The following is a 24610-nucleotide window of genomic DNA, read 5'->3' as shown; positions in this document are numbered from 1 at the left end:
TTTCATGTAATAACAGTCCACTGTCTTCAATTAGACCACTCCTCTTTCAAGACCTGAGAGGAGAGCCATCCTGGGTTGTTATTTTTTCACAAGTATTTTATAAGGAACAATTTTCTTGTCAGAAAAAGTAAAATGATAATTTTGATTTTGTAAACTCTCACTCTGAACTTTCCCCCATTAATAATCTTAGGAAACACCAACAATTGACGCTAAGCAGAGGCAAGTTTACTTCTCAAGCATGTGATTGTTATATCATTATTTTAAAATTATATTAAAATGTATTAAATATATTTATATAAATATATATTTATACACACATGATATTTTAGATAAATATATATTTAATATAAATATAAATGTAATACATTTTACTAAAATAAAGTTGTATTTTAAAAAGAGCTCACTTCCTATCACTTGTCAAGTAAATCTGAAAATTGAGTCTTAGATTTTTTTACCATTTAAAAGATTTTAGAGTGACTTTAAATTGTAGTAGTACAAATTCTTTAAGCATGTTATTACTTTACGAAATACTCAGATTAATGAAAGTTAAATTTTTAAGTCATATAATGATAAGCTCCAGGTCTGACTACAGTATTGTAACTTTAATACCGTGAATAGTTTTTTCAATAGGTTCTTTACTTTCTTCTTCATTGCTGACTGTTTCAGGAGGTGGTAATGTCGTTGCTTCATTGACGAGTTCATCTACGAAAAGGCATAATGGATTATCAGCATATAAAAATAATGACTCAACATTTGTGATTAGGCAATTTTTAAGCTAAAAAAAATAGAAGAAAAGGAGACAAAAAATATCAAAACAAAAAAAACAAAGAGAAAGATGTTGACATTTTCCTGAGATACCTTAAAGGAGGGGAAAGAAGAAGGCTTTGAAGAATGATGTTTGTATGATAATGGGTTGCTTGAGGTGGGATTAATATGCCTCCAATTTGCAAGAGTGAGGAAAAACTGGGAGCGTGGAGCCACAGGCTTCCTTTGACAGTATGGAAGATCTATTGGATGAGAGACATTGGCTTCACATGGCTCCCTGAACAGGCCTTGAAGTGATACTGTCACTTCAGGACAAGTTGGTTGCTGGTCAGGGTGGTGACATGAAAGAGTTGTAACATAAATGTCCTTGCAAACTGGAAACACATGCATGTTAACTACTCAAAACAGAGTTTTGGCCCTAAAGATTTGGGGCTACAAATCAAGGATTTTCAGGCCTGATTTAGTATATATCTCAGTCTACAATGTTTCCATCTGGAGGTATGTCAGCAAGAGTGTATTTGGGAACAATTGTGACTGAAGGACCATTGTTCTCCCCACGAAGTTGGCACTTTCAGTTAAATTGCTTCATACAGGAGTCGATAAAGTTCCATATGAAGTACAGGCAACCCCACTTCTAGGAAGATTTCTACTGAGCCTACAAACAGCACAGGTATCTTGTTGGCAAGGAAGGATGGAAAAAAGAATCCGTTACCAGAGTTGACACAGATTCAGGCAGGGCTGGAACAATTGGTAAGTAATCCTTTAACTCTGCTATGCAACCTTCAGACTTGATTTTGGAGAAAAATGTCTGGATTGTCTCACTACTGCCTAGCTCTCATCGTTTTAGGGACTAAAAGAATTGTTAGTCAAAATTTTTCTGGAGATTTCCATCTCCTTGGGGAGCTTGCTCCTCCAGAATGTCCCCACCATGTCAACATGTCTCCCTCTGTTAGGGCCCCTTTTAAAATGGCCAAAATTTCTTATCCCAGTACAACTTTGACAATCCTTTGGGGACCTGAATTATAGGAAGACAAATTAGGGTTTTGGAATCTTTTCCATGGGTCCTGTGGTCTTCAATAATCCATTTCCTAAGGGAATTTGAGGTACCTGGTCTGTTTAAGAATTGGCTCTGTATGTCTTATCCCAAATGGCTCAAGATGTTGTCTGCTGTGTGCAAGCAAAATTCCCATGAGAGGTTTGTCTAATTAATGTATGCCCTTGAAATGTCCCTATCCATTTATGCCCCAAATTTTGGAATTGCTCAAAATATTTCGTTATTGTCAAGTAGCTTTATTAATAATTAGGCATTGCTGAGTCTGGCTTTTCCCAATATTGAATATTGTCATAGCCAGAAATATGCTCTCTTGCCTTATTTATTTTCATCCCCTTTTCCTTGTCTTCTTGTCTTTCATAGATATGAGCTATTGACACTTCAAGGTGAAAGATGTGGTATAGGTACTTTAGAGACTTTTAATGGCCTCCAGAGTCACATGCTGGCAACAGTTTTATCGATCAATAGTTACACTTGGTGGAAAGATGCAAAAAAGAAATAACATTTGAAGCTGAAAGTGCAAAGCAGAAAGAAGTAAAAATGTGGGTTTAAGAAAAAACAATTTTCTAGAGTCCTAAATTTAGTTATTTCATTTTTCTTTCCACACAAACCAAAAATATGAGGCTAAGAAATATAAGAACATCCTTGCCTTCTGAATTTATCAATGCAATGGCTATGGTGGAGTCTCCCTATTTTAGGAACTAAGACTCCCTGACGACATTAGCTCCACTAAGATCTTTTTCCTACCCAATACGCTGTAGTGCTATTTTGAAATCTTGCTTTAAGGGTGCTTCATATTTGCAATGGTACCTTTCAGTACATACAGTTTCTTAGAGAGAAATTCAGGTCAGTTGCTGCTCTCACAGATATTTCAGACCGTGTGTCATTTGGATTTTGTGTTGTAAACACATCTAAAAACATACGATCAAAAATTATCAGCAGCTTGCTAAGTCACTTCTTGTTCCTTTTACATTTTTCCTTACCAGATTTTTTTTTCTTAAAACGTATGCACTAACTAATTCCAAGAAAAGAATAATAAAAGTATTTGAGACATTCTTCAGCTACAAAATAACAAGTGGGGCAAGGGTCAAAAATAAAATTCATGGGGAAAAAAAGCCAAACTAGTATCCTTATGCTAACTGACTCTTTCTGAAAAGAAATTATTAAGGAAATTACAAAAAAACATATATAGATGTATAATAGGTCCCAAAGGATTTGTAGATGTGTAATATTATCACTGTTTGTATTAACATTGTCAAATTTTAGCCAAGTAAGAAGCATTCACTTGCCCTTGAACCTTCTGTTAGACTGTAATAGTTCAGCTTAAAAAGCACATACTTCAATAACAATCAAGATCTCCCCAATACATTCACATTTACATATGCACATAAAGAATCCTGCTCTTAAGAGGTGTCAGTGAGGCTGGTTGTAATTCAAAAATAATGGACCTACCCACCCAACCAGAGTCAAAGTAAATTGGATCAAGATGCCAGACTGAACATTCATATGCATGTCTCCCCTTTCTAAAATCTCGTGAAATGACAGAAAATTTTACACACATGAATGTATATGTGTGTTTAGTATATAAATAAATATATTCATTTCCCCAACACACACACACACACACACACACACACACACACACACACACACACACACACTGCCATTAATTTTGAAGAATTTCTGGGCTAGATCTATGGAGAAATAAAAGGAAATCACAGCTCAATATTCATGTTATGAGTTACGAAAGTATAAAAATTAAAACACTATGGTATTTTTGTAGGGAAAGACAGATCAAAGAAACAATAAAAAGGTAGCAACTGACCAATTTCAAATGGAATTTAGATTATATTAAATGTGAGTTTCATATCAGTAGGGAACTAGTGTTAGACAACTGGCAATCCTCTTTGAAAAATGTAAAATTTTATGCATATTTTATGCCATATACAAATAATTGGATTTAAGACCTAAGAGTTGGGCTTCCCTGGTGGCGCAGTAGTTGAGAGTCCGCCTGCCGATGCAGGGTACATGGGTTCATGCCCTGGTCCGGGAAGATCCCACATGCCGCAGAGCGGCTGGGCCCATGAGCCATGGCCGCTGAGCCTGCACGTCCGGACCCTGTGCTCCGCAACAGGAGAGGCCACAACAGTGAGAGGCCCGCGTACCTCAAAAAAAAAAAAAAGACCTAAGAGTTTTAACCAAAATATAAAATTATCCAAAAATTGGGAAATAATTTAATATCTTGGATTGGATAAGGCCTACCTAAATAAGATACAAAATGAAGAAGAAATTAATCAAGAATTGATCTCATAAAATTTTCTCTGTGATTAAGATACCTAAATAAGTTTAAAGATAAGCAACAGCTTGGGAGAAAATACTTGTTACTTTTACCATAGAGAAAAGATTAATATACTAAATATAAAAAGAGCCCCTACAAACAAATGAAAATACAACCTAATAGAAAAATGGGCCAAGGATATGAACAGGTAAATCACAGAAGTAGAAATAAAAATGCCCAATAAATACAGAGAAAAATTCTCAGGTTCAAAAGTAATCAGAGTGCAAATTAAAACAGTAATGAAAAATTCTCACTTATTCACAAAATACGATTAACAATATTCATTGTATGTGATGTGATATTGTGGCGCATTCTTGGGGGATGTAAATTGGTAGATAAGTTTTGGAGTACAATTTGTGGTATCTATCAATATTTTAAAAGATTTATCCTTGATTCAAAAATTCCAGTATTAGGTATCTATCCAAAGAGAGATACATCCAAGTGTACATGAGAAGAATGTACGAGGGAAAAAACTGCACATAATCTAATTCTTTAATAAGATAGTGGATAAATTATGGAACATATTTTATGGAATAGTATATATCCATTAAAAATAATGAGGTAGATGTGAAAAGAGCTCTGGAGTTGTTAAATGAAAAAAGCAAGTCATAATATAATCCTTTAGTGTAAATATATGTGTGTGTGTGTAAGAAAGATTTTTTTCTTTAATCAAAATAATCATCAGGCTCTTGATTTATTTACCCTCTGGTAATTCAAAATAGAGGTACATCCTGAAAAGGAAATAACTGCATCATTTTGCATACAGTAGAGGCAGCCTGTGGTGAACAGACTGGACACCACTCCTGACTCTGCTTCTTCGTAGCTATGAAACCTGGCAATTGACCTCTCTGAGCATCAGGGATTTTTTTAACCTACAAAAGAGGACAGTGATTCACCAAAGAACATACAGAAATACAACTTACATATTATAATTTTCAAAGTACTTGAGTGTATGTGTATATCTTAATTGTATTTCTATTTTTTTCTTTAATTAATATTATTAAAGATTCCAGGATAATTAGATTTAATCTCAATTATATTTAATTTTTAACAAGAGTTTCTTATGAATTTTTCACATTTTACAATGGTGGACCTTGTAAGGACATGGAAAGAAAGCCCCATACGATGAATGGTGAATAAATTGAAGTTCAGTGGACCTTCCAAACATCTCAAAGTCATCTTGTTATGGGTTGAATTTTGTTTGCCCCAAAAAGCTATGTTGAAGTCTTAACTTTCAGTACCTCAGAATGTGACCTAATTTGGAATTTAAGTCATTGAAGATTTAATTAGTTAAGACAAAGTCACATGCGAGTAGGTGGGCTCCTAATCCAAAACGGTGTCATTATTGAGAAGAGGGAAATTTGGACACGGAAACACAGAAAGAACTTGTGAAGACAGATGCAGCGATTGGAGTTCTGCTGCTACAAGCCAAGGAACTCCTGGGGCTACCAGAAGCTGGAAGATGCAAGGGAAGATAGTCTCCTAGAGGCTTTGGAGAGAGGCTGGCATGGCCAAAGCTTTGATTTTGCATTTCTGGCTTCTGTGAGAACTGTGAGAGAACAAATTTCTTTTGCTTTGAGCCCCAGTTTGTGGTATTTTGTTTCAAGAAGCCCTAGAAAGCTGACACACACCTCCAAATAAATTTTGGTTAACTCACCATAAAATTAGGTCAATTGTTACTAATGTGAACAAATAACGATACTGCTAATGATAAACCCTATGTTAATTATAGACAATTACCAAGAGAATCTTATTAAACTTCATAACACCTCATGGAAAAAGTTGTAGGAGATAAGGATTTCATCTCATACGCTGAAACGTCTATACGGTAAGTTAAAATTTAAGTAGGAAATAAAATGATTATAGGATTATACGGTAAGTTAAAATTTAAGTAGGAAATAAAATGATTATAGGAGTTTTAGAGTTAAAATAAATCCAACCAGTCCAATCGGCTTTTGTATATGTATTGCTATTAACTTGAAAAGCTTACATTGTTTTATACCTTTATAATAATTGTCAGTTTTCTCATTAGCAGGAACATTCTCCTTATTTTCTTCTTCTACTTTATGTGGTTGTTCAGCCACAGGCTGCTCAGGTAAGGGCGTCATCTCAGGCCCTGAAAAAAAGTATGACCAGAGATCAGAAATATGTTGATTTCTTTGACCACTTTCTTTTTCTAACTGCATTTTTTCACAAAGGATTTGAGTCAGAGATTTAAAATCTAAGTTATACCATATTTCCAACAATCAACTTTATATTATCCTATAGGAAATTGCCGCGGATTGTTGGAGAGGGTGTGGAGAAGAGGGAACCCTCCTACACTGTTGGTGGGAATGTAAATTGGTGAAACTGCTATGGAGAAAAGTATGGAGGTTCCTCAAAAAACTAAAAATAGAGTTGCCATATGATCCAGCAATCCCACTCCTGGGCATATACCCAGAGAAAACTATAATTCAAAAAGATGAATGCACCCCTATGTTCACAGCAGCACTATTTACAATAGCCAAGACATGTAAACAACCTAAATGTCCACTGACATATGAATGGATAAAGAAGATGTGGTATATATGTATACAATAGAATATTACTCAGCCATAAAAAAGCATGAAATAATGCCATTTGCAGCAACATGGATGGACCTAGAGATTATCATACTAAGTGAAGTAAGTCAGACAGAGAAAGACAAGTACCAGATGATATCACTGACATGTGGAATCTAAAATATGCCACAAATTAACATATCTATGAAATAGAAACAGACTCACAGACATAGAGAACAGATTGTGGTTGCCAAGCGGGTGGAGAGGAAAGGATTGGGAGTTTGGGATTAGCAGATGCAAACTAGTGTATATAGGATGGATAAACAACAAGGTCCTACTGTATAGCACAGGGAACTATATTTAATATCCTATGATAAACCATAATGGAAAAGAATATGAAAAAGAATATATATGGGTATAACTGAGCCACTTTGCTGTACAGCAGAAATTAACACCACATTGTAAATCAACTATACTTCAATAAATTTTAAAAAAAAATTGCTATGGACTAATTTTCTAAGATAATGGATCATGTTTCTTATCTGCTATTTTGATGAAAGTTTTATATGCTCACCTTCATCGGTGGGATCCGTACCGCTAATCTCTGGGTGAAAAGCCCCGCATAAAATAATAAACAATATAAAATTCATTGGGAAAATGATGTGATTTATCCAGTGATCTACTGTGTCTCAGAGTTTACTTTCTGTTGCCCAGCAGGTCCTATAACTAGCAGGGACATTATGATGTCACTGCCAAATGGAGATCAGAATGCTGGGGAGGAATTTCCAAAAGCTTTGTGATTCAGTCTGATGTCTTTATCTTTGGTCCTACAATAGTTTTTAGGTGTTTTTTTTTTTTTTAATAAACCACTATAAGATTTTCTTTGAAAATTAAGAGTTATGTTTTCATGAGGTAATGTAAATTTTTGGTTCCTGGATTTTAAAGAACAATTAATATTGCTGATAGAAAGATGAGAACAGACCTTTTTGGTTTTCAAAGCATTTACAATACCGTATGCTCTTTTGGATAACCACAAAGTATCTCCTAAAAAACTAATCACATACCAAAATGCAATCCAAATGCCCTGCAAATTCTGGTTCATGGTCTATCTTAACTGTAATTCTTTTTTTTTTTTTTTTTTTGCGGTACGCGGGCCTCTCACTGTTGTGGCCTCTCCCATTGCGGAGCACAGGCTCCGGACGCGCAGGCTCAGCGGCCATGGCTCACGGGCCCAGCCGCTCCGCAGCATGTGGGATCCTCCCGGACCAGGGCACGAACCCGTGTCCCCTGCATCGGCAGGCGGACTCTCAACCACTGCGCCACCAGGGAAGCCCTTAACTGTAATTCTTTAGGGGAAAGTTTTTTGAAACATCCTTTTGGGGGGGTTTAAGACCTATATTCTTTATAGAATATAAAATATTTGTTTTGCTAAAAACATTTTATCAGTGAAACCCATCTTTTACCTCACATCATACAGATTGAGAAAATTATCTAACAGTCAGAAGAGGACTTAGGCCTGGATAATATTATCCATACATTTTTCATATAATAACTCATATAATAAGCAATAAAGGCAAGAAATCAAATGGACAATACCACCAATATTGCTCTTCATATTAAAGGATCACCTAACATCCCCTTCCTCAATTGTAATTATTATTGATGGAGTCTCTCAGCTCTAGACAATATTCATAATTAAAATGACACAAGCATCAGGAGAAAAAGTGCACAAGTTTAAAAAGACTTGAACGTTTTTTCAGTATAATGAAGGCTCACAAATGAAGTCCAGCCAGTGTGGCACTGACTGGGCATACCTGAGGTACTAAAGAGGAAACTCGGCAGGAGTCTAATTGCTTAAGAGGGTGAGAGGAAGCAGAGTGGACTTGTCCTAAAGGAAAAGATGGTTAGGATCACAGCCTCAGTCCTCAGTCAACCAAAGGGAGGTGGTCCTGTGTGTAGTACTGTTTTTCTTTTAGGTCCTCCTGCCCATTCTTCCGTGGGTGCTGGGAAGTGGAGAAGAGATGTGAGTAAAGAGCTAGCAGGCTTCTGGAGTCCGTTACTTTGGCATCTCCCTAACAGGGTGCAACATAGAAAAGGGGAGGTACTTGGAGCAAGCATGCCCCTGGTTGCCCTGAACCACTGCACAGCTTTGGCTGATGGAGCTCAGCCATGATGAAACTCAGCAAAAGTCAGAAGTTCCAGGGTTGGGGAGGAGGTGGCATCCAGTGGAATTACCAGTTGTTCTCTCTGCAGAATCCTCTTATATCCCTAGAATAGTTATGCTTATTTTCAGATGGGACAAACCCTCTCTACGTGTAATGGAACTGGTAGAGTGAATTGGTAGATTTTTTTTTAAACATTCGATTTTATGAAACTAAGTTTGTTGAAAAATTGATTCTAATTTTCCTTTGTCCCATGACCAGTACTCTTTCTAGAGTATATCACTAGTGTTATGGGTTGAACTGTGGCTCCCCACCCCCAAGTTCATATGTTGAAGTCTTAACCCTCCAGTACCTCAGAACATGACCCTGTGTGAGATGGGGTCACTGCAGATGTAATTAGTTAAGATGAAGTCATACTAAAGTAGGGTGGGCCCCTAATACAACATGACTGCTATTCTTATAAAAAGGGGAAAGTTGAACACAGACAGACAGACAGTCAGACAGACAGACAGACAGACAGACAGACAGACAGACACACACACACACACACACACACACACACACACACACACAGGGAGAATGCCATGTGAAGATGAAGCAGAGATGGGGATGATGCAGCAAAAATCGAGGAACACTGAAGACTGCCAAGAAACTACCAAAAGCTAGAAGAGAGTCACAGGACAGATTTTCCCTTACAGCCCTCAGAAGGAACCAACCCTACTAACACCTTGGTCTCAGATGTCTAGACTCCAGAACTGTGAGTCAGCAAATTTCTGTTGTTTAAGCCACTCAGTTTGTGGTACTTCTTTATGGCAGCCCTAGCAAACAAACACTAGATAAACTCTTTGGGTTCTTGGGAAGAGATTATGGAAACTAAAATTGAATGTCTCCTCACTGTATATCATCAGTTTAGGCTGTAGTTATCATTTCCATGAATGTAAATATTCTATTACTCAATAGAGTAAAAACTTATCTTTAAAAAAAGTGTATGTTTACTTTCTATATATTAAACTATATTTTATGCCTTTGAAGAATGCCCTAAGAAGGATCCATTGCTAATACTAAGGATGTCATTAGATATACTTTCTAATCTATGATTTTATTTTATTTCCTGTTTCTTGACCATGTCTGGATCATAAGCCCCTTCCATTTCGGTGTCTTCTCCAACAAGAGCACTGGGCCAGGAGCAAGAAGGAATATATTTGGGTCTTAGCTCCATCACTTACTACCTATGTGATCATGAGCAAATCATCTCTCTAACCCTGAATTTCCTCATCTGGAAAATAAGTAAATTAGATATCATACCAAGTAGATATTCGAGGCATTTACTGGGTTGAATTTATTTCCTGAATTTATTTACTTCATAAAGAATTTATTTACTTTCTATACAGATAATTGTTTTTCATGCCTAAAAGGATTAGCGCTGGTGAGATTTTCATATACACAGCTTTTTAAGAGGCATGACACACCAGTACCCTACTAGGAAAGTAAATACAAGTAGAAAAAGTGATGTAATAGAAGACACACAAACATTAAGAAATGAGACCATGTTGTAAAATGACCCCAAACGTATTTTAAAGACTGTCAGTTGAGTCACCCTAATCTTCGAGAGACTCCATTAAACGCAGGTAGTTCCACAAAACGTACATTAGTTGTTGCAATCCATGAACATAAGCCTCCAACCTTGCTTAAAATATTAATTTGAATATTACTTTCCTTAAATCTAAATAGTAAGTTTACACACAACATAAAATAAAATAAATGATTGGTTATATCATTGTAATTTTGTAAAACCAAGAACAATGAACTCTGCTTCATCAGAATGGTTAGGGAACTGAGGTTCTTTTTAACAGACTCTCAAACTAAACAGAAGTTACCATTTCATTCAGGATTGCTAATTTTCAAAGAACTAGAATCTTTCAATAAAATATAAGAAAGTTCTTTTGAACAGAATGTAATCTCTTTTCTCTCTTTGTGGGACTGTCAAGAATTTATAGTGCCCTCTGGGTTAAGTGAGAACCTTGATTATCAATGTGTACTTTTGTGTATCATTTTGAGTATCTGAGCTTCTTTTCCCCAGGTCCAGATCCTTTTTATTTATATTATTATTTTTATTTATGTAAAGCTCTTTTTTAGCTTCTAGATAAATAGAAATATTGAAGTAATGGTATTTTACTAACATGGTGACTCATGTAGTAAAAGAGAAATATCTGCTGATATTAAAACGTTGGGTTTAAAACCAGATCCTTCATTCACAACTTAATAGAAGAGGCAAGGGAAGACTGCATGGAATCTGGCCAGGCTGAAGTTGTTTAATTAGGTTGCTATTTAAAAACTGCCACTTAACCTAAGTCTTAAGGAGGTTGCTAATTAATAGCTATCCAAAGATTCAGGATAACAGGGTGGATGCATTAGGACAGAGGGACAAGAACATTGAGGCTGCTAAGCAAAGAGTGGAAAAACTGATTTACAGTGAGGTCTGGAAGTTTAACACTTCAAAGCTCAACAGTGCTGTGTAATAACGAAGTCCAAAGGGCCTGGCTTCAGATTGCTAAATTAGATTAGAGGGGAAGAAGAACATTGGCATTGGGATGTAAATTAAGTAAAATGAGAGACCATGATGTGTTGTCTGGGGCCAATGAAGCTCCCTAGGACGTGTAAGACTTGGAAATGAGAGGAACTGTGGGAAAGTGGTACCTTGGTCTTTCGTGAATGAGACTGGTGTAGAGAATGACAAGAGATGATGGTGGTGGGCAGGGTGGTAGAGAGTGGTATTGTTAAATGGCATAAACCTGGGAGGATAGGTGGTTTTGAGAGCACAAAAGTCAAGATATTGAAGAGCAAGAATGCCAACCACACCTCAAGGCACTGATATACACTGGGGTACATGAGATATAGGAGAAGGGGTTCTAGAAGGCTGCAGGGAAGAACCAGATCTCGGTGAGAAGTTGTACTCATACTGAATCTAGATGTTGTATTTATAATTTAACATTATAATATAAGCATTCTGACACACTTAATTTTAATATCTGTATAACATCCAATTCAGTGAATATTTATTACTTTTTTGGGTCATTTACCTTATCGTTGGTTAGGTTGTTTCCAGTTTTCCTTATTACACACAGTAAAGTAATGAGCATATTTATAGCTAAATTTTTTTCAGCATTTATAATGATTTCATTTAGATTGTTTCCTAAATGAGGAATTTCTACCTTAAAGCATATGAACATTTCCAGGCTCTTGATACTCACTGTTCCACACTCATCTTGGATTTTCCCAGCCCCAGCCGTGGAACCAAAACGTCATCTCTAAGAATACCTGGTTCCTTTCAGGGGACAATAGTATCCACATGCCAAGATCTGGACACTAGATGTGTTCATTGAATCAGAACACCACTGTGGTCAGGTCCTCTCAGTGGACAGAGACAGGAATACAGTGTATGTACAAGTGTATATGTGTATGTAATATACGCATATATATACATACATATACTTACATCTATATTTATTTCTATATCTATCTATAGCAAAAACATGGGTTCAAACAGTTACTTTAATTTCAGACCAACACCTGTTTACATATTTATAACCCCCTTCTTTGATGGTGAGAAACCTGGCTTCCATTATACTTAATGCAGTATATTTACTTGTTTAACTTCTCCCTCCTCCCTGTGGTAGAGAATCAACCTTCCATTGCTGCTACCTCCCTCCCGCTGCCTAGATGCCCTTCACAACCCACACAGGCTCTGACACCCTCTGCCAGGCTGCTCTCCCAGATAGATGACCTCCTCACCCCACTGGCCTCTGCCACCTCATGGTAGGCAGCCCTCCTACATACATGCCTGCCTCATTTCACCTGGGCTCTAATACACCATGCCAGGCTACCTCCCACCTCACCCCTGCATGGATTCCCTCCCGATCCTGATTCGGTTCCAGTATTCCATACCGAGCATCCCTCCTCCTACTCAGATGCCCTTCTCATCCTGCTTGAGCTCTGACACCCCATTCTGGGCCACATGGCTCCCTCCACCCCACCCTGGCACATATCCTACTGTGAGTGACCCTACCTAAGGCTTTGGGATAGTAATTTTCAGGAAGGTGAAGGGGGAAGTGACAATGTACCTACTTTCAAATTTAGTTGACTCAGAAACATTCAGAACTACTGAACTGTTGTTTTTTCTTTCTTCTCAATGGTCACCCTTGCCCCAAATCCTGCTCTAATTCCTTTCTCTCTGATCTTATATCTTCTCATTCAACTTGAAGTGATGATCCATGTTCACATCTTCAAAAGGGAAATTTACACAGTAAAAAGATTAAAGACACCAGAATAGGGTTTTCCTGGTGGTGCAGTGGTTGAGAACCCACCTGCCAATGCAGGGAACACGGGTTCGAGCCCTTGTTCAGGAAGATCCCACATGCCACGGAGCAACTAAGACCATGTGCCACAACTACTGAGCCTGCGCTCCAGAGCGCACGAACCACAACTACTGAAGCCCATGAGCCACAACTATGGAAGCCGTGCGTCTAGAGCTTGTACTCTGCAACAAGAGAAACCACCGCAATGAGAAGCCTGCGCACCGCAACAAAGACCCAACACAGCCAAAAATAAATAAATAAAGACACCAGAATGAATGAAAACTTGGGGGCCTCTAAACATACACTGAAGTTAAATGATCTGCCCTCCACAAAAGTGAGAATGTGAAGTTCACCTTCAAATGCAACGGGAATTTGAGCAGTGACCAAGCCTGACTCAATGAACAAGTTACCATGATATTTACACTTATTTTATGTGAACTTCAGCACATCTTATCCCAGAAAGGATTTTAGAAAGTTTATAAGAGGTACAGAAAATAACGGCATAACATAAAAATAATAAAATATGGGGTGGGGGAGATAGAAAAGCAAGTTCAGGGACTCAGTTAAGCAGGAATCAGCTTTAAAAGGCAACTGTAAAGTCCCATGACCATGTTCAAGGTTGGCATAGAATTGGGTCTATCCTTCATAGAAAGAGATAATACAAAAAAGAGAATCTTGTCAATTATATGACCCATGGTGTTGAGAGAAATAAGAAACTATTTCTCAGAGAGTGGACCCCTATTCTTGGTGTTGGAATCAGACAGGCTCATTTTCTTTGTGATCTGGCCCCTGTTTACTTCTCTGGCTGTGTCTGTGCCACCCACCACCTCCCTCTCGGGGCCCCAGACACCCTAGTGTTCCTTCAGTGCTTCAAAGAACCTGTTCCTGCCCGAGGGTCTTTTTCCACGGGGCCCTTTTGCTTGGAGGGCTCTTTTCCTTCTATTTGCTTGGCTGGCTCCAGATAAGCCTTTGTCGGTTGATTTGTTTGAAAATAATTTCTCCCATTCTGAGGGTTGTCTTTTTGCCCTGTTTATAGTTTCCTTTGCTGTCAAAAGCTTTTAAGTTTCATTAGGTCCCATTTTCTTATTTTTGTTTTTATTTCCATTACTCAAGGAGGTGGGTCAAAAAAGATCTTACTGTGGTTTATGTCAAAGAGTGCTCTGCCTATATTTTCTTCTAAGAGTTTTGTAGTGTCTGGTCTTACATTAAGGTCTTTAATCCATTTTGAGTTTATTTTTGTGTATCATGTTAAGGAGTGTTCTAATTTTATTCTTTTACATGTAGCTGTCCAGTTTTCCCAGCACCACTGATTGAAGAGACTGTCTTTTCTCCATTGTATATCCTTGCCTCCTTTATCAAAGATAAGGTGACCATGTGTACGTGGGTTTATTTCTGGGGTTTCTATCCTGTTCCATTGATCTAATTTCTGTTTTTGTGCCAGTACCATACTATCTTGATTACTGTAGCTTTGTAGTATAGTCTGAAGTCAGGGAGCCTGATTCCTCCAACTTTGTTTTTCTTTCTCAAGATTGTTTTGGCTATTCGGGGTCTTTTGTGTCTCCATACAAATTTTAAGATTTTTTGTTCTAGTTCTGTAAAAAATGCCATTGGTAATTTGATCAAGATTGCATTGAATCTGTAGATTGCTTTGGGTAGTATAGTCATTTTGACAATATTGATTCTTCCAATCCAAGAACATGGTATATCTCTCCATCTGTTTGTGTCATCTTTGATTTCTTTCATCAGTGTCTTATAGTTTTCTGAGTACAGGTCTTTTACATCCATAGGTAGGTATATTCCTAGGTTTTTTATTCTTTTTGTTGCAGTGGTGAATGAGATTGTTTCCTTAATTTCTCTTTCTGATCTTTCATTGTTAGTGTATAGGAATGCAATAGATTTCTGTGCATTAATTTTGTATCCTGTAACTTTATCAAATTCACTGATTAGCTCTAGTAGTTTTATGGTGGCATATTTAGGATTCTCTATGTATAGTATCATGTCATCTGCAAACAGTGACAGTTTTACTTCTTCTTTTCCAATTTGTATTCCTTTTATTTCTTTTTCTTCTCTGATGGCCATGGCTATGACTTCCAGAACTATGTTGAAAAATAGTAGTGAGAGTGGACATCCTTGTATTGTTCCTGATCTTAGAGGAAATGCTTTCAGTTTTTCAGCATTGAGAATGATGTTTGCTGTGGGCTTGTCATATATGGCCTTTATTATGTTGAGGTAGGTTCCCTCTATGCCCACTTTCTGGAGAGTTTTTATCATAAATGGGTGTTGAATTTTGTCAAAAGCTTTTTCTGCATCTATTGGGATCATATGGTTTTTATTCTTCAATTTGTTAATATAGTGTATCACATTGATTGATTTGCATATATTGAAGGATCCTTGCATCTCTGGGATAAATCCCACTTGATCATGGTGCATGATCCTTTTAATGTGTTGTTGGATTCTGTTTGCTAGTATTTTGCTGAGGATTTTTGCATCTATATTCATCAGTGATATTGTTCTGTAACTTTCTTTTTTTGTAGTATCTTTGCCTGGTTTGGGTATCAGGGTGATGGTGGCCTTGTAGAATGAGCTTGTGAGTGTTCCTTCCTCTGCAATTTTTTGGAAGAGTTTGAAAAGGATGGGTGTTAACTCTTCTCTAAATGTTTGATAGAATTCACCTGTGAAGCCATCTGGTCCTGGGCTTTTGTTTGTTGGAAGATTTTTAATCACAGTTTCAATTTCATCCCTTGTGACTGGTCTGCTCATATTTTCTATTTCTTCCTGGTTCAGTCTCGGAAGGTTACCCCTTTCTAAGAATTTGTCCATTTCTTCCAGGTTGTCCATTTTATTGGCATAGAATTGCTTGTAGTAGTCTCTTATGATGCTTTGTATTTCTGCGGTGTCCGTTGTAACTTCTCGTTTTTCATTTCTAATTTTATTGATTTGAGTCCTCTCCCTCTTCTTCTTGATGAATCTGGCTAAAGGTTTACCAATTATGTTTATCTTCTCAAAGAACCAGCTTTTAGTTTTACTGATCTTTGCTATTGCTTTCTTTGTTTCTGTTTCATTTATTTCTGCTCTGATCTTTATGATTTCTTTCCTTCTACTAACTTTGGGATTTTGTTGTTGTTCTTCTTCTTTCTCTAGTTTCTTTAGATTTAAGGTTAGGTTGTTTATTTGAGATTTTTCTTGTTTCTTGAGGTAGGATTGTATTGCTATAAACTTCCCTCTTAGAACTGCTTTTGCTGCGTCCCATAGGTTTTGGGTCATCATGCTTTCGTTGTCATTTGTTTCTATGTTTTTTTTTTTTTTACTTCTTTGATTTCTTCAGTGATCTCTTGGTTATTTAGTAGTGCACTGTTTAGTCTCCATGTATTTGTGTTTTTTACATTTTTTTTCCTGTAATTGATTTCCAGTCTCATAGCATTGGGGTCAGAAAAGATGTTTGATACAACTTCAATTTTCTTAAATTTACAGAGGTTTGATTTGTGACCCAAGATGTGATCTATCCTGGAGAATGTTCCATGTGCACTTGAGAAGAAAGTGTAATCTGCTGTTTTCAGATGGAATGTCCTATAAATATCAATTAAATCTATCTGGTCTCTTGTGTCATTTAAAGCTTGTGTTTCCTTATTTTCTGTCTGGATGATCTGCCCATTGGTGTAAGTGAGGTGTTAAAGTCCCACACTATTATTGTGTTACTGTTGATTTCCGCTTTTATAGCTGTTAGCACTTGCCTTATGTATTGAGGTGCTCCTATGTTGGGTGCATATATATTTATAGTTGTTATATCTTCTTCTTGGATTGATTCTTTGATCATTATAGAGTGTCCTTCCTTGTCTCTTGTAACATTCTTTATTTTAAAATCTATTTTATCTGCTATGAGTATTACTACTCCAACTTTCTTTTGATTTCCATTTGCATAGAATATCTTTTTCCATCTCCTCACTTTCAGTCTGTATGTGTCCCTAGGTCTGAAGTGGGTCTCTTGTAGACAGCAAATATATGGGTCTTGTTTTTGTATCCATTCAGCGAGCCTGTGTCTTTTGGTTGGAGTATTTAATCCATTCACATTTAAGGTAATTATCAATATGTATGTTCCTATTACCATTTTCTTAATTGCTTTGGGTTTTGGTGGGTCCTTTTCTTCTCTTGTGTTTCCCACTTAGAGAAGTTCCTTTAGCATTTGTTGTAGAACTGGTTTGGTGGTGCTGAATTCTCTTAGCTTTTGCTTATTTGTAAAGCTTTATATTTTTCCATCAAATCTGAATGAGACCCTTGCTGGGTAGAGTAATCTTGATTGTAGTTTCTTCCCTTTCATCACTTTAAATATATCATGCCACTCCCTTCTGGCTTGTAGAGTTTCTGCTGAGAAATCAGCTGTTAACCTTATGGGAATTCCTCTTTATGTTATTTGTTGTTTTTCCCTTGTTGGTTTTAATAATTTTTCTTTGTCTTTAATTTTTGTCAATTTGATTACTATGTGTCTTGGTATGTTTCTCCTTGGGTTTATCCTGTTTGAGACTTTCTGTGCTTCCTGGACTTGGGTGGCTATTTCCTTTCTCACGTTAGGAAAGTTTTTGACTATAATCCTTCAAATATTTTTCAGGTCCTTTCTCTCTATCTTCTCCTTCTGGGACCCCTACAATGCAAATGTTGGTGCATTTAATGTTGTCCCAGATGTCTCTTAGGCTGTCTTCATTTCTTTTCATTCTGTTTTCTTTATTCTGTTCCATGGCAGTGACTCCCACCATTCTGTCTTCCAGGTCACTTATTCATTCTTCTGCCTCAGTTATTCTGCTATTGATTCCTTCTAGTGTATTTTTCATTTCAGTTATTGTATTGTTCATCTCTCTTTGTTCTTTATTTCTTCTAGGTCTTTGTCAAACATTTCTTCCATCTTTTCAATCTTTGCCTCCATTCTTTTTCCAAGGCTCTGGATCATCTTCACTATCATTATTCTGAATTCTTTTTCTGGAAGGTTGCCTATCTCCACTTCATTTAGTTTTTTTTTCTGGGGTTTTATATTGTCTCTTCATCTGGTACACAGTCCTCTGCCTTTTCATTTTGTCTATCTTTCTGTGAATGTGGTTTTAATTCCACAGTCTGCAGGACTGTAGTTCTTCTTGCTTCTGCTGTCTGCCCTCTGGTGGATGAGGCTATCTAAGAGGCTTGTGCATGCTTCCTGATAGGAGGAACTGGTGGTGGGTAGAGCTGGGTGTTGCTCTCGTGGGCAGAGCTCAGTAAAACTTTAATCCACTTGTCTGCTGATGGGTGGGGCTGAGTTCCCTCCCTGTTGGTTGTTTGGCCTGAGGTGACTCAGCACTGGAGGCTAGAGGCTCTTTGGTGGGGCTAATGGTGGACTCCAGGAGGGCTCATGCCAAGGAGTACTTCCCAGAACTTCTGCTGCCAGTTTCCTTGTCTCCATGGTGAGCCACAGCCATCCCCTGCCTCTGCAGGAGACCCTCCAACACTAGCAGGTAGGTCTGGTTCAGTCTCTATGGGGTCACTGCTCCTTCCCCCTCGGTCCTAATGTGCACACTACTTTGTGTGTGCCCTCCAAGAGTGGAGTCTCTGTTTCCCCCAGTCCTGTCAAAGTCCTGCAATCAAATCCCACTTGCCTTCAACGTCTGATTCTCTGGGGATTCCTCTTCCCGTTGCTGGACCCCAGTTTGGGAACCCTGACGTGGGGCTCAGAACCTTCACTCCAGTGGGTGGACTTCTGTGGTATAATTGTTCTCCAGTTCGTGAGTCACCCACCCAGCAGTTATGGGATTTGATTTTATTGTGATTGCATCCCTCCTACTGTCTCATTGTGGCTTCTCCTTTGTCTTTGGATGTGGGGCATCTTTTTTGGTGAGTTCCAGTGTCTTCCTGTCATGATTATTCAGCAGTTAGTTGTGATTCCAGTTCTCTCGCAAGAGGGAGTGAGCACACGTTCTTCTACTCCACCATCTTGAGCCAAATCCAGGTTCTCCTGTTCTTATATAATGCCTTGAGCTTACCCTTGGAGGATTCATCCTGATGATAAGGAGTTATTTGCATGCAAATAATGTTTCCTGATAATCTCCCCTTGCTAGAATATAAGCTCTGTGAGACCCAGTGTATCTTATTTACTGCTGTATCTGCAGACCCTTGCACATAGTAGGTGCTAAAATAAATGCTGAAAAAAAACTTCTGTGAGGCTCATTAATGAATTTCATAGGACTGTTTTTTATAACAAACCATTTTATAAGCTGAAGGACTGAGTGATTTGGAGACTAAGTTGGGGATATTGGCAAAAGGCCATCCTAATAAAAACTCATGGAGAACGTGCTACAGGCCCGGTAGGATTGTGCTGCCCTGTCCTTTGTCCAATGGAACAAAGAGAGCCTGGAAATGGACCCTGGTGCATGGTTCTTACAGACCTGCCCACTCTGCTTCCTAGGGTTGTCCTTCCGTACAGTGAGGGCATCAGGCAGGAGAGGTGAGGCAGCACAAAACTGCAGGTGTATAGCTTATTGTTTACGTGGACAGTATCCTGCACAACAGGTCTGCAGAACCCAAGCCATCCTGAGAAACATCAACTTCTTAATACATAAGTGAAATTCTTTCCCTTAAGGTCTGATCCTCTATCTGTTACACAAACTCCTCCCAAACTCCTCCCTGACACTTTTGCTCTGCACCGAATTACTGTTTACTTTGTATGCATGTGTCTTTCCACATCATAATAACATTTTAATGGAAGGAGGTCCCATTGTCAGGGCAACCAAGGGGAGCACTTGCTCAGTTCAGGCTCTACTGTGACTTAGATTCCTGCTTGCTCTTGGCTCACCTCACTTGTGTGGTTGCAAGGAGGTCAATATTCTGCAGTTTCCTGTTCTTTTCTCCTGTGTCCTGATGACAAACACTCATGCCTCTGAATTAATTTACTTTATTACTCCTACTAACATTAATGCATTCCCTTCCTCCAGATGAATACTGCAGAATAGTGTGCCAGCTGCCTACAGGAAAGCCTGGCCAACACTTACCTTGTCCTGGTTCCATTCCAGGAGCTCAGAATGAGCATCTATCTACTCACAAGCTGCCATATCCTTTCTCTGATACCATGAAAAGGCCAATACCAGGAGAAATATATAGTGGTTAAGAGTCCTGGCATTGAGTCTGGTGATCTGGGTTCACATCTCTGCTCCTTTACTTACTATCAGTTGGACCTTGAGCAAAATATTTCATCTCTTTGAGACTCAGTTTTTTCATCAGTAAAGTGGGGGAAATGATGGCACTCACCCCATGGAGTTGTTATAATCACTGAATGAGATGTGGCATGTCAATCCCTTGGCACAGTGACTGGCACACAGTAAACAAAGCTTAGTTGTAAAGTCTAATGTCTTATTAGAAGTTTGTAAAGTAAGATGTGCCTTGAGAGAGGTCTCATAAAGAGACCACGAAAAGGGAATACAAAATACTACATAATACGATACAGTGTAAAACTTCCTTAAAATATTCTTTATCCAAATTTCTCCCCAACCCTCCTTTAGTGTTTCCTAAAATAACTCTCTTCTTTATCATCCCACAAGCTGCATCCAATCAGCCTTCCTCCACTCTTTAGTTTATTTCCCCTTCCACCTTCCCTCCCTCCCCTCAATTCATACCTATTTATTTTTTTGTAAGAAGTACCATGCCATTTCTTATTTAAATTAGTTTATCCCTCCCCACTCTGAGGTTATTTTAAAAATAAACCTTTTTGTCCTAGTTCTTTCACGATTCTTTTTTTCACACTTAAAGCTATGGTCTAGAGCATAGATTGGTAAATATTCTGTAAAGACCAAACAGTAAATATGTAGGTGCTTTTACTAAACCTGTACCAGAGGTGCTGTTTAGTGCAATAAGGCAAGAAAACAAAATAGAAAACGTAAGGATTGGAAAGGAAGAAACAAAACTGTCATTATTCACAGATGGCAAGATGGTTTACTCAGAAAATTTAAGAGTCTACTCAGTATTAGAACTAAGAAGAAAATTTGACCCAGGCCTTAAGGGGCTGGCAGTTTCACTCCTGTCTCTTGGAATATTAGCTCTGAAGCCTGGAGCTGCCACGTAAGGGGTACCTTACTGGAGACAATCCACGGTGAGGACCTGAGACTACATGCGGAAGGAGAGGGGCCCGGCTGAGCCCAGTCTTCTGGCCGTCCCTGCAAAGCATCAGGCACCTGAGTGACACCACCTTGGCTCTACCCATCAGCCCAGCCACCAGCTGAACCTCATCACGTGCCTGCCATCAGTGGAGCAGAATTGCCCAGCTGGGCCCTGCCTGAGTCCATGACCCACAAAATCATGAGACAGGATAAGAGAGGTGTTGCTTTTACATCACTGTGTTGGTGTATTTAGTTATTCAGTAACTAAATATTCCAATAAATAAAATTGGAACCTTAAATTCAAAGAGATCACTCTCTGAGCACAACCTTTTCTCCCGGCCATGCTCTAATTCAAATGCTCCCGCCCTCCTTGTTCTTCCACCCGATGGGACTCTCTCATTTCCTGTCCTCTCTGCTTCCTCTGTATCTGGCAGCCCTCTACCCTCTCAACTTCTTCAATATCCAGCTTAGATCCTATGAGTTTTATTCTGATCAAGGATTCAGTTCCAGGGATGGAGCCAATAATAGTTCCTCTGGAAACATTTAGAGAGAAACCCAGACCCAGACTCTGGCTAGCATGCAAACTATCCTTTTTTAAAATAAACTTATTTATTTATTTATTTTTGACTGCGTTGGGTCTTCGTTGCTGCGCACAGGCTTTCTCTAGTTGCGGTGAGCGGGGGCTGCTCTTCGTTGCGGTGCGCCGGCTTCCCATAATGGTGGCTTCTCTTGTTGCAGAGCACGGGCTCTAGGCGGGCGGGCTTCAGTAGTTGTGGCACATGGGATCAGTAGTTGTGGCTTGCGGGCTCTAGTGCGCAGGCTCAGTAGTTGTGGCGCACGGGCTTAGTTGCTCCGCGGCATGTGAGATCTTCCCGGAGCAGGGCTCGAACCTGTATCCCCTGCATTGGCAGGCAGATTCTTAACCACTGCGCCACCAGGGAAGCCCCCAAACTACCTTTATTGCTGCCTGTCTCCTACCTGAGATCACCTAGGGGTGTGGGTGGGGCGTACGGAGGCTCCTTAGCCATAGAGGAGGCTTGATTCCAGTTCTTGGTCCTCTAGGCAGGGGTGGGCTAGTGGCAGGGAAGGGAGGGTGAGGCAATCTCAGTAATCTTGAGGGTCTCAGGTAAAGGGAGCCATTTCCCACCTCTGGGGGCGGCCACAGCAGTTCTGTCCTTCAGGTCATGTGGAAGCAGTGGTAGCAGGTAGGGCGGGCTGTGTGCTCGTCCCCAGGCTGTCCTGGAAGGCAGGCTCCCTGTACTTCTTCTTACAGATGGTCAGGCCGGCAGGATCACAGGCGGAGTGGCCAGGCATTGAAAGGTTGTGCTACCCAAGCAATCAAGTGCCTCTAGGCATTCAGGTCTCGCCAGGAAAACCTGCCACCATCAGCACCAAACAAACTCACAAAAACAGCACGTGGCTATTTCAAACACCTGCGTTACAACCCCAGCGCATCAGCCAGCATGCCGCTGCAGGTGTAGACGCTTTCACTACGCTAGGGAAACCTGAAGGATGGGCTTTTATTCCCAGATCTACTCTTTCTCCTCTTTGGGTGTTGAAATGTTCTTTCTTCTATGAAATAAGGGTGAGGAGAGATGGTGAGGAGAGCATCCCTAAATCACTCTGTTGTTTCATATTAAACTTTCTAGGCTACGAAATCCAAAAAACGGAGGATGAGTGCAAGGGTTGTTGGCCATTCTTTCTAACTTGTGAGAAGACTGCCTCGGGGCCTCGCTAAAGAGTCTGGTTCCTGCTGGTGGTGGTGGGCTGCCAGGGAAGAGCACTGAGGGGTGGGGGGAAGGGGCACAGGTCTGGGATTTAGAAAGAGCAGCCTGGCTTCAGTTTGTGAAGAGTGGGAGGGGAGAGGGGATTTGGAGGCAAGGAGAGTGTCTCCTGGCTTTTGTAGTGTTTGGGGCACGAGGAAGGGGAGCCTAGGGACAGGCAGAGGCCGTGCCAGTGGAGGAAGAGGGGCCTCTGTGACTCTGAGGCTAATTCTCTTTTTTTAATTAATTGATTAATTAATTAATTTAGGCTGTGCTGAGCTGCATGCGGGATCTTAGTTCCCTGACCAACGATCAAACCCGCGCCCCCTGCAGTGGAAGCACGGATTCTCAACCACTGGACAGCCAGGGAAGTCCCTAATTTTCTAATAAGAGTTTGGTCAAATCTTTCCCCTAAGTTGCTGAATCTTATCTGCTATTTTGTCTTTCCATAATCTCATTGAAATAAATCTCCCCTTCAGGACAATCTAAGCGTGGTAGAGAAAAGGGCACAGTTTGGTTTCCAATTTTTCTGAATGAACACTTGCCGTTTCTGCTAGCCAGACTACATAGTCTGTTTTGGCAAAAGCTTTCCATTGGAACTAGCTGCTTTGTCCACTCCGTATTCACGGATCGGCTGTATTTGAACTCTAGCAGTTATCAGATGTCTCCTTCGTGTCCATAGATCTCTCCCAGCTGGCCTTAAGGCAAATCACATCTTAGTAGTTATCAGACGCGATTGGTACAAGGATGGATGCTGAAGAAGTGCACATAAATGGGGAAAATTATTTCTTCTCTAAGGGCGTCTGAACCCAGGGATGGGAAAAAGCAAAGACAGATGAGGGCACCCAGCCCAAAGCAAAGGAGCTGAGGCTTCCGTTCTCCTGCCCCAGTGAAATCTGCAAAATGACAGCATCTGTGAGTCCGTTACTAGGTTGACGAAGGGCCCTTGAGAGCGCTCAGCACTAGCAGGGAGGTGCTCGCCTGATGACTTGGGCTGAATTTCCCTATTTTCCAGTCTTGCCTGTTCCTTGGTATGTACTAGTCATCCCTGCAAGACTAAGTCTGATCAGAAAGGAAACTGTTTGGGGGACAACTGGAAGGTGTGAACCCCTCTGGATCAGAGGGGCGATTGTACCCCTGGCTGCTCTTCTGAAGCTGGCAGAGGCTGGGCTTCCGAAGCCAGGTTTTCTTCCCCAGGCAGCAGCTGGCTGCGCATCGGCAGCCGCTTGGGCATTAAGCCCACTTGTTTCCTCCCTTTGACCCATCGGTTTGACGATCTTAACTTTCAGGGGCATTTTCATCAGATTCACCCTTTCTGTTCTGTGCAGCAGGCATTCATCTCACCTGTGTAACTTCCTCATCGCTGCTTCCCCAGATTCCTCTGGGCTTTTCAGGGGTGACTCATGTTTTGACCCTCATGGTGAAAGAAGCTTTGTCACCAGGGTAGCAAGTGAACAAGGGAAAAGGAGGAATAACTTTTTAATAGCTGAAGTGTGTGTGTTGGAGCGATGTAACCTAGTGATGAAGAGCC

General features: G+C 39.7%; 1 protein-coding gene across 2 annotated transcripts in view; it reads right to left on the bottom strand.

Annotated features, from left to right (window-relative positions):
• Positions 1–24610, bottom strand: part of MOB3B (MOB kinase activator 3B) — a 293520-nt gene that overhangs the window by 56136 nt on the left and 212774 nt on the right. Inside the window, exons 1-3 of one of the 2 annotated variants that reach the window (XM_073806058.1) lie at positions 7269–7377; positions 6157–6270; positions 610–702 (exon numbers count right to left, since the gene is read on the bottom strand). In XM_073806058.1, the coding sequence (XP_073662159.1) occupies positions 610–702; positions 6157–6270; positions 7269–7344 (283 nt within the window). In that variant the 5' untranslated portion in view covers positions 7345–7377. Of the gene's footprint in view, positions 1–609; positions 703–6156; positions 6271–7268; positions 7378–24610 lie in introns of those variants that run through there. The other variant, XM_073806060.1, reaches the window with a different exon arrangement.

The sequence above is a fragment of the Tursiops truncatus genome, chromosome 6, assembly GCF_011762595.2.
Source record: "Tursiops truncatus isolate mTurTru1 chromosome 6, mTurTru1.mat.Y, whole genome shotgun sequence".
Lineage (NCBI taxonomy): Eukaryota > Metazoa > Chordata > Mammalia > Artiodactyla > Delphinidae > Tursiops > Tursiops truncatus.
The sequence above is the reverse complement of the archived record's forward strand: the minus strand, read 5'-3'. Positions and strand labels throughout refer to the sequence as shown.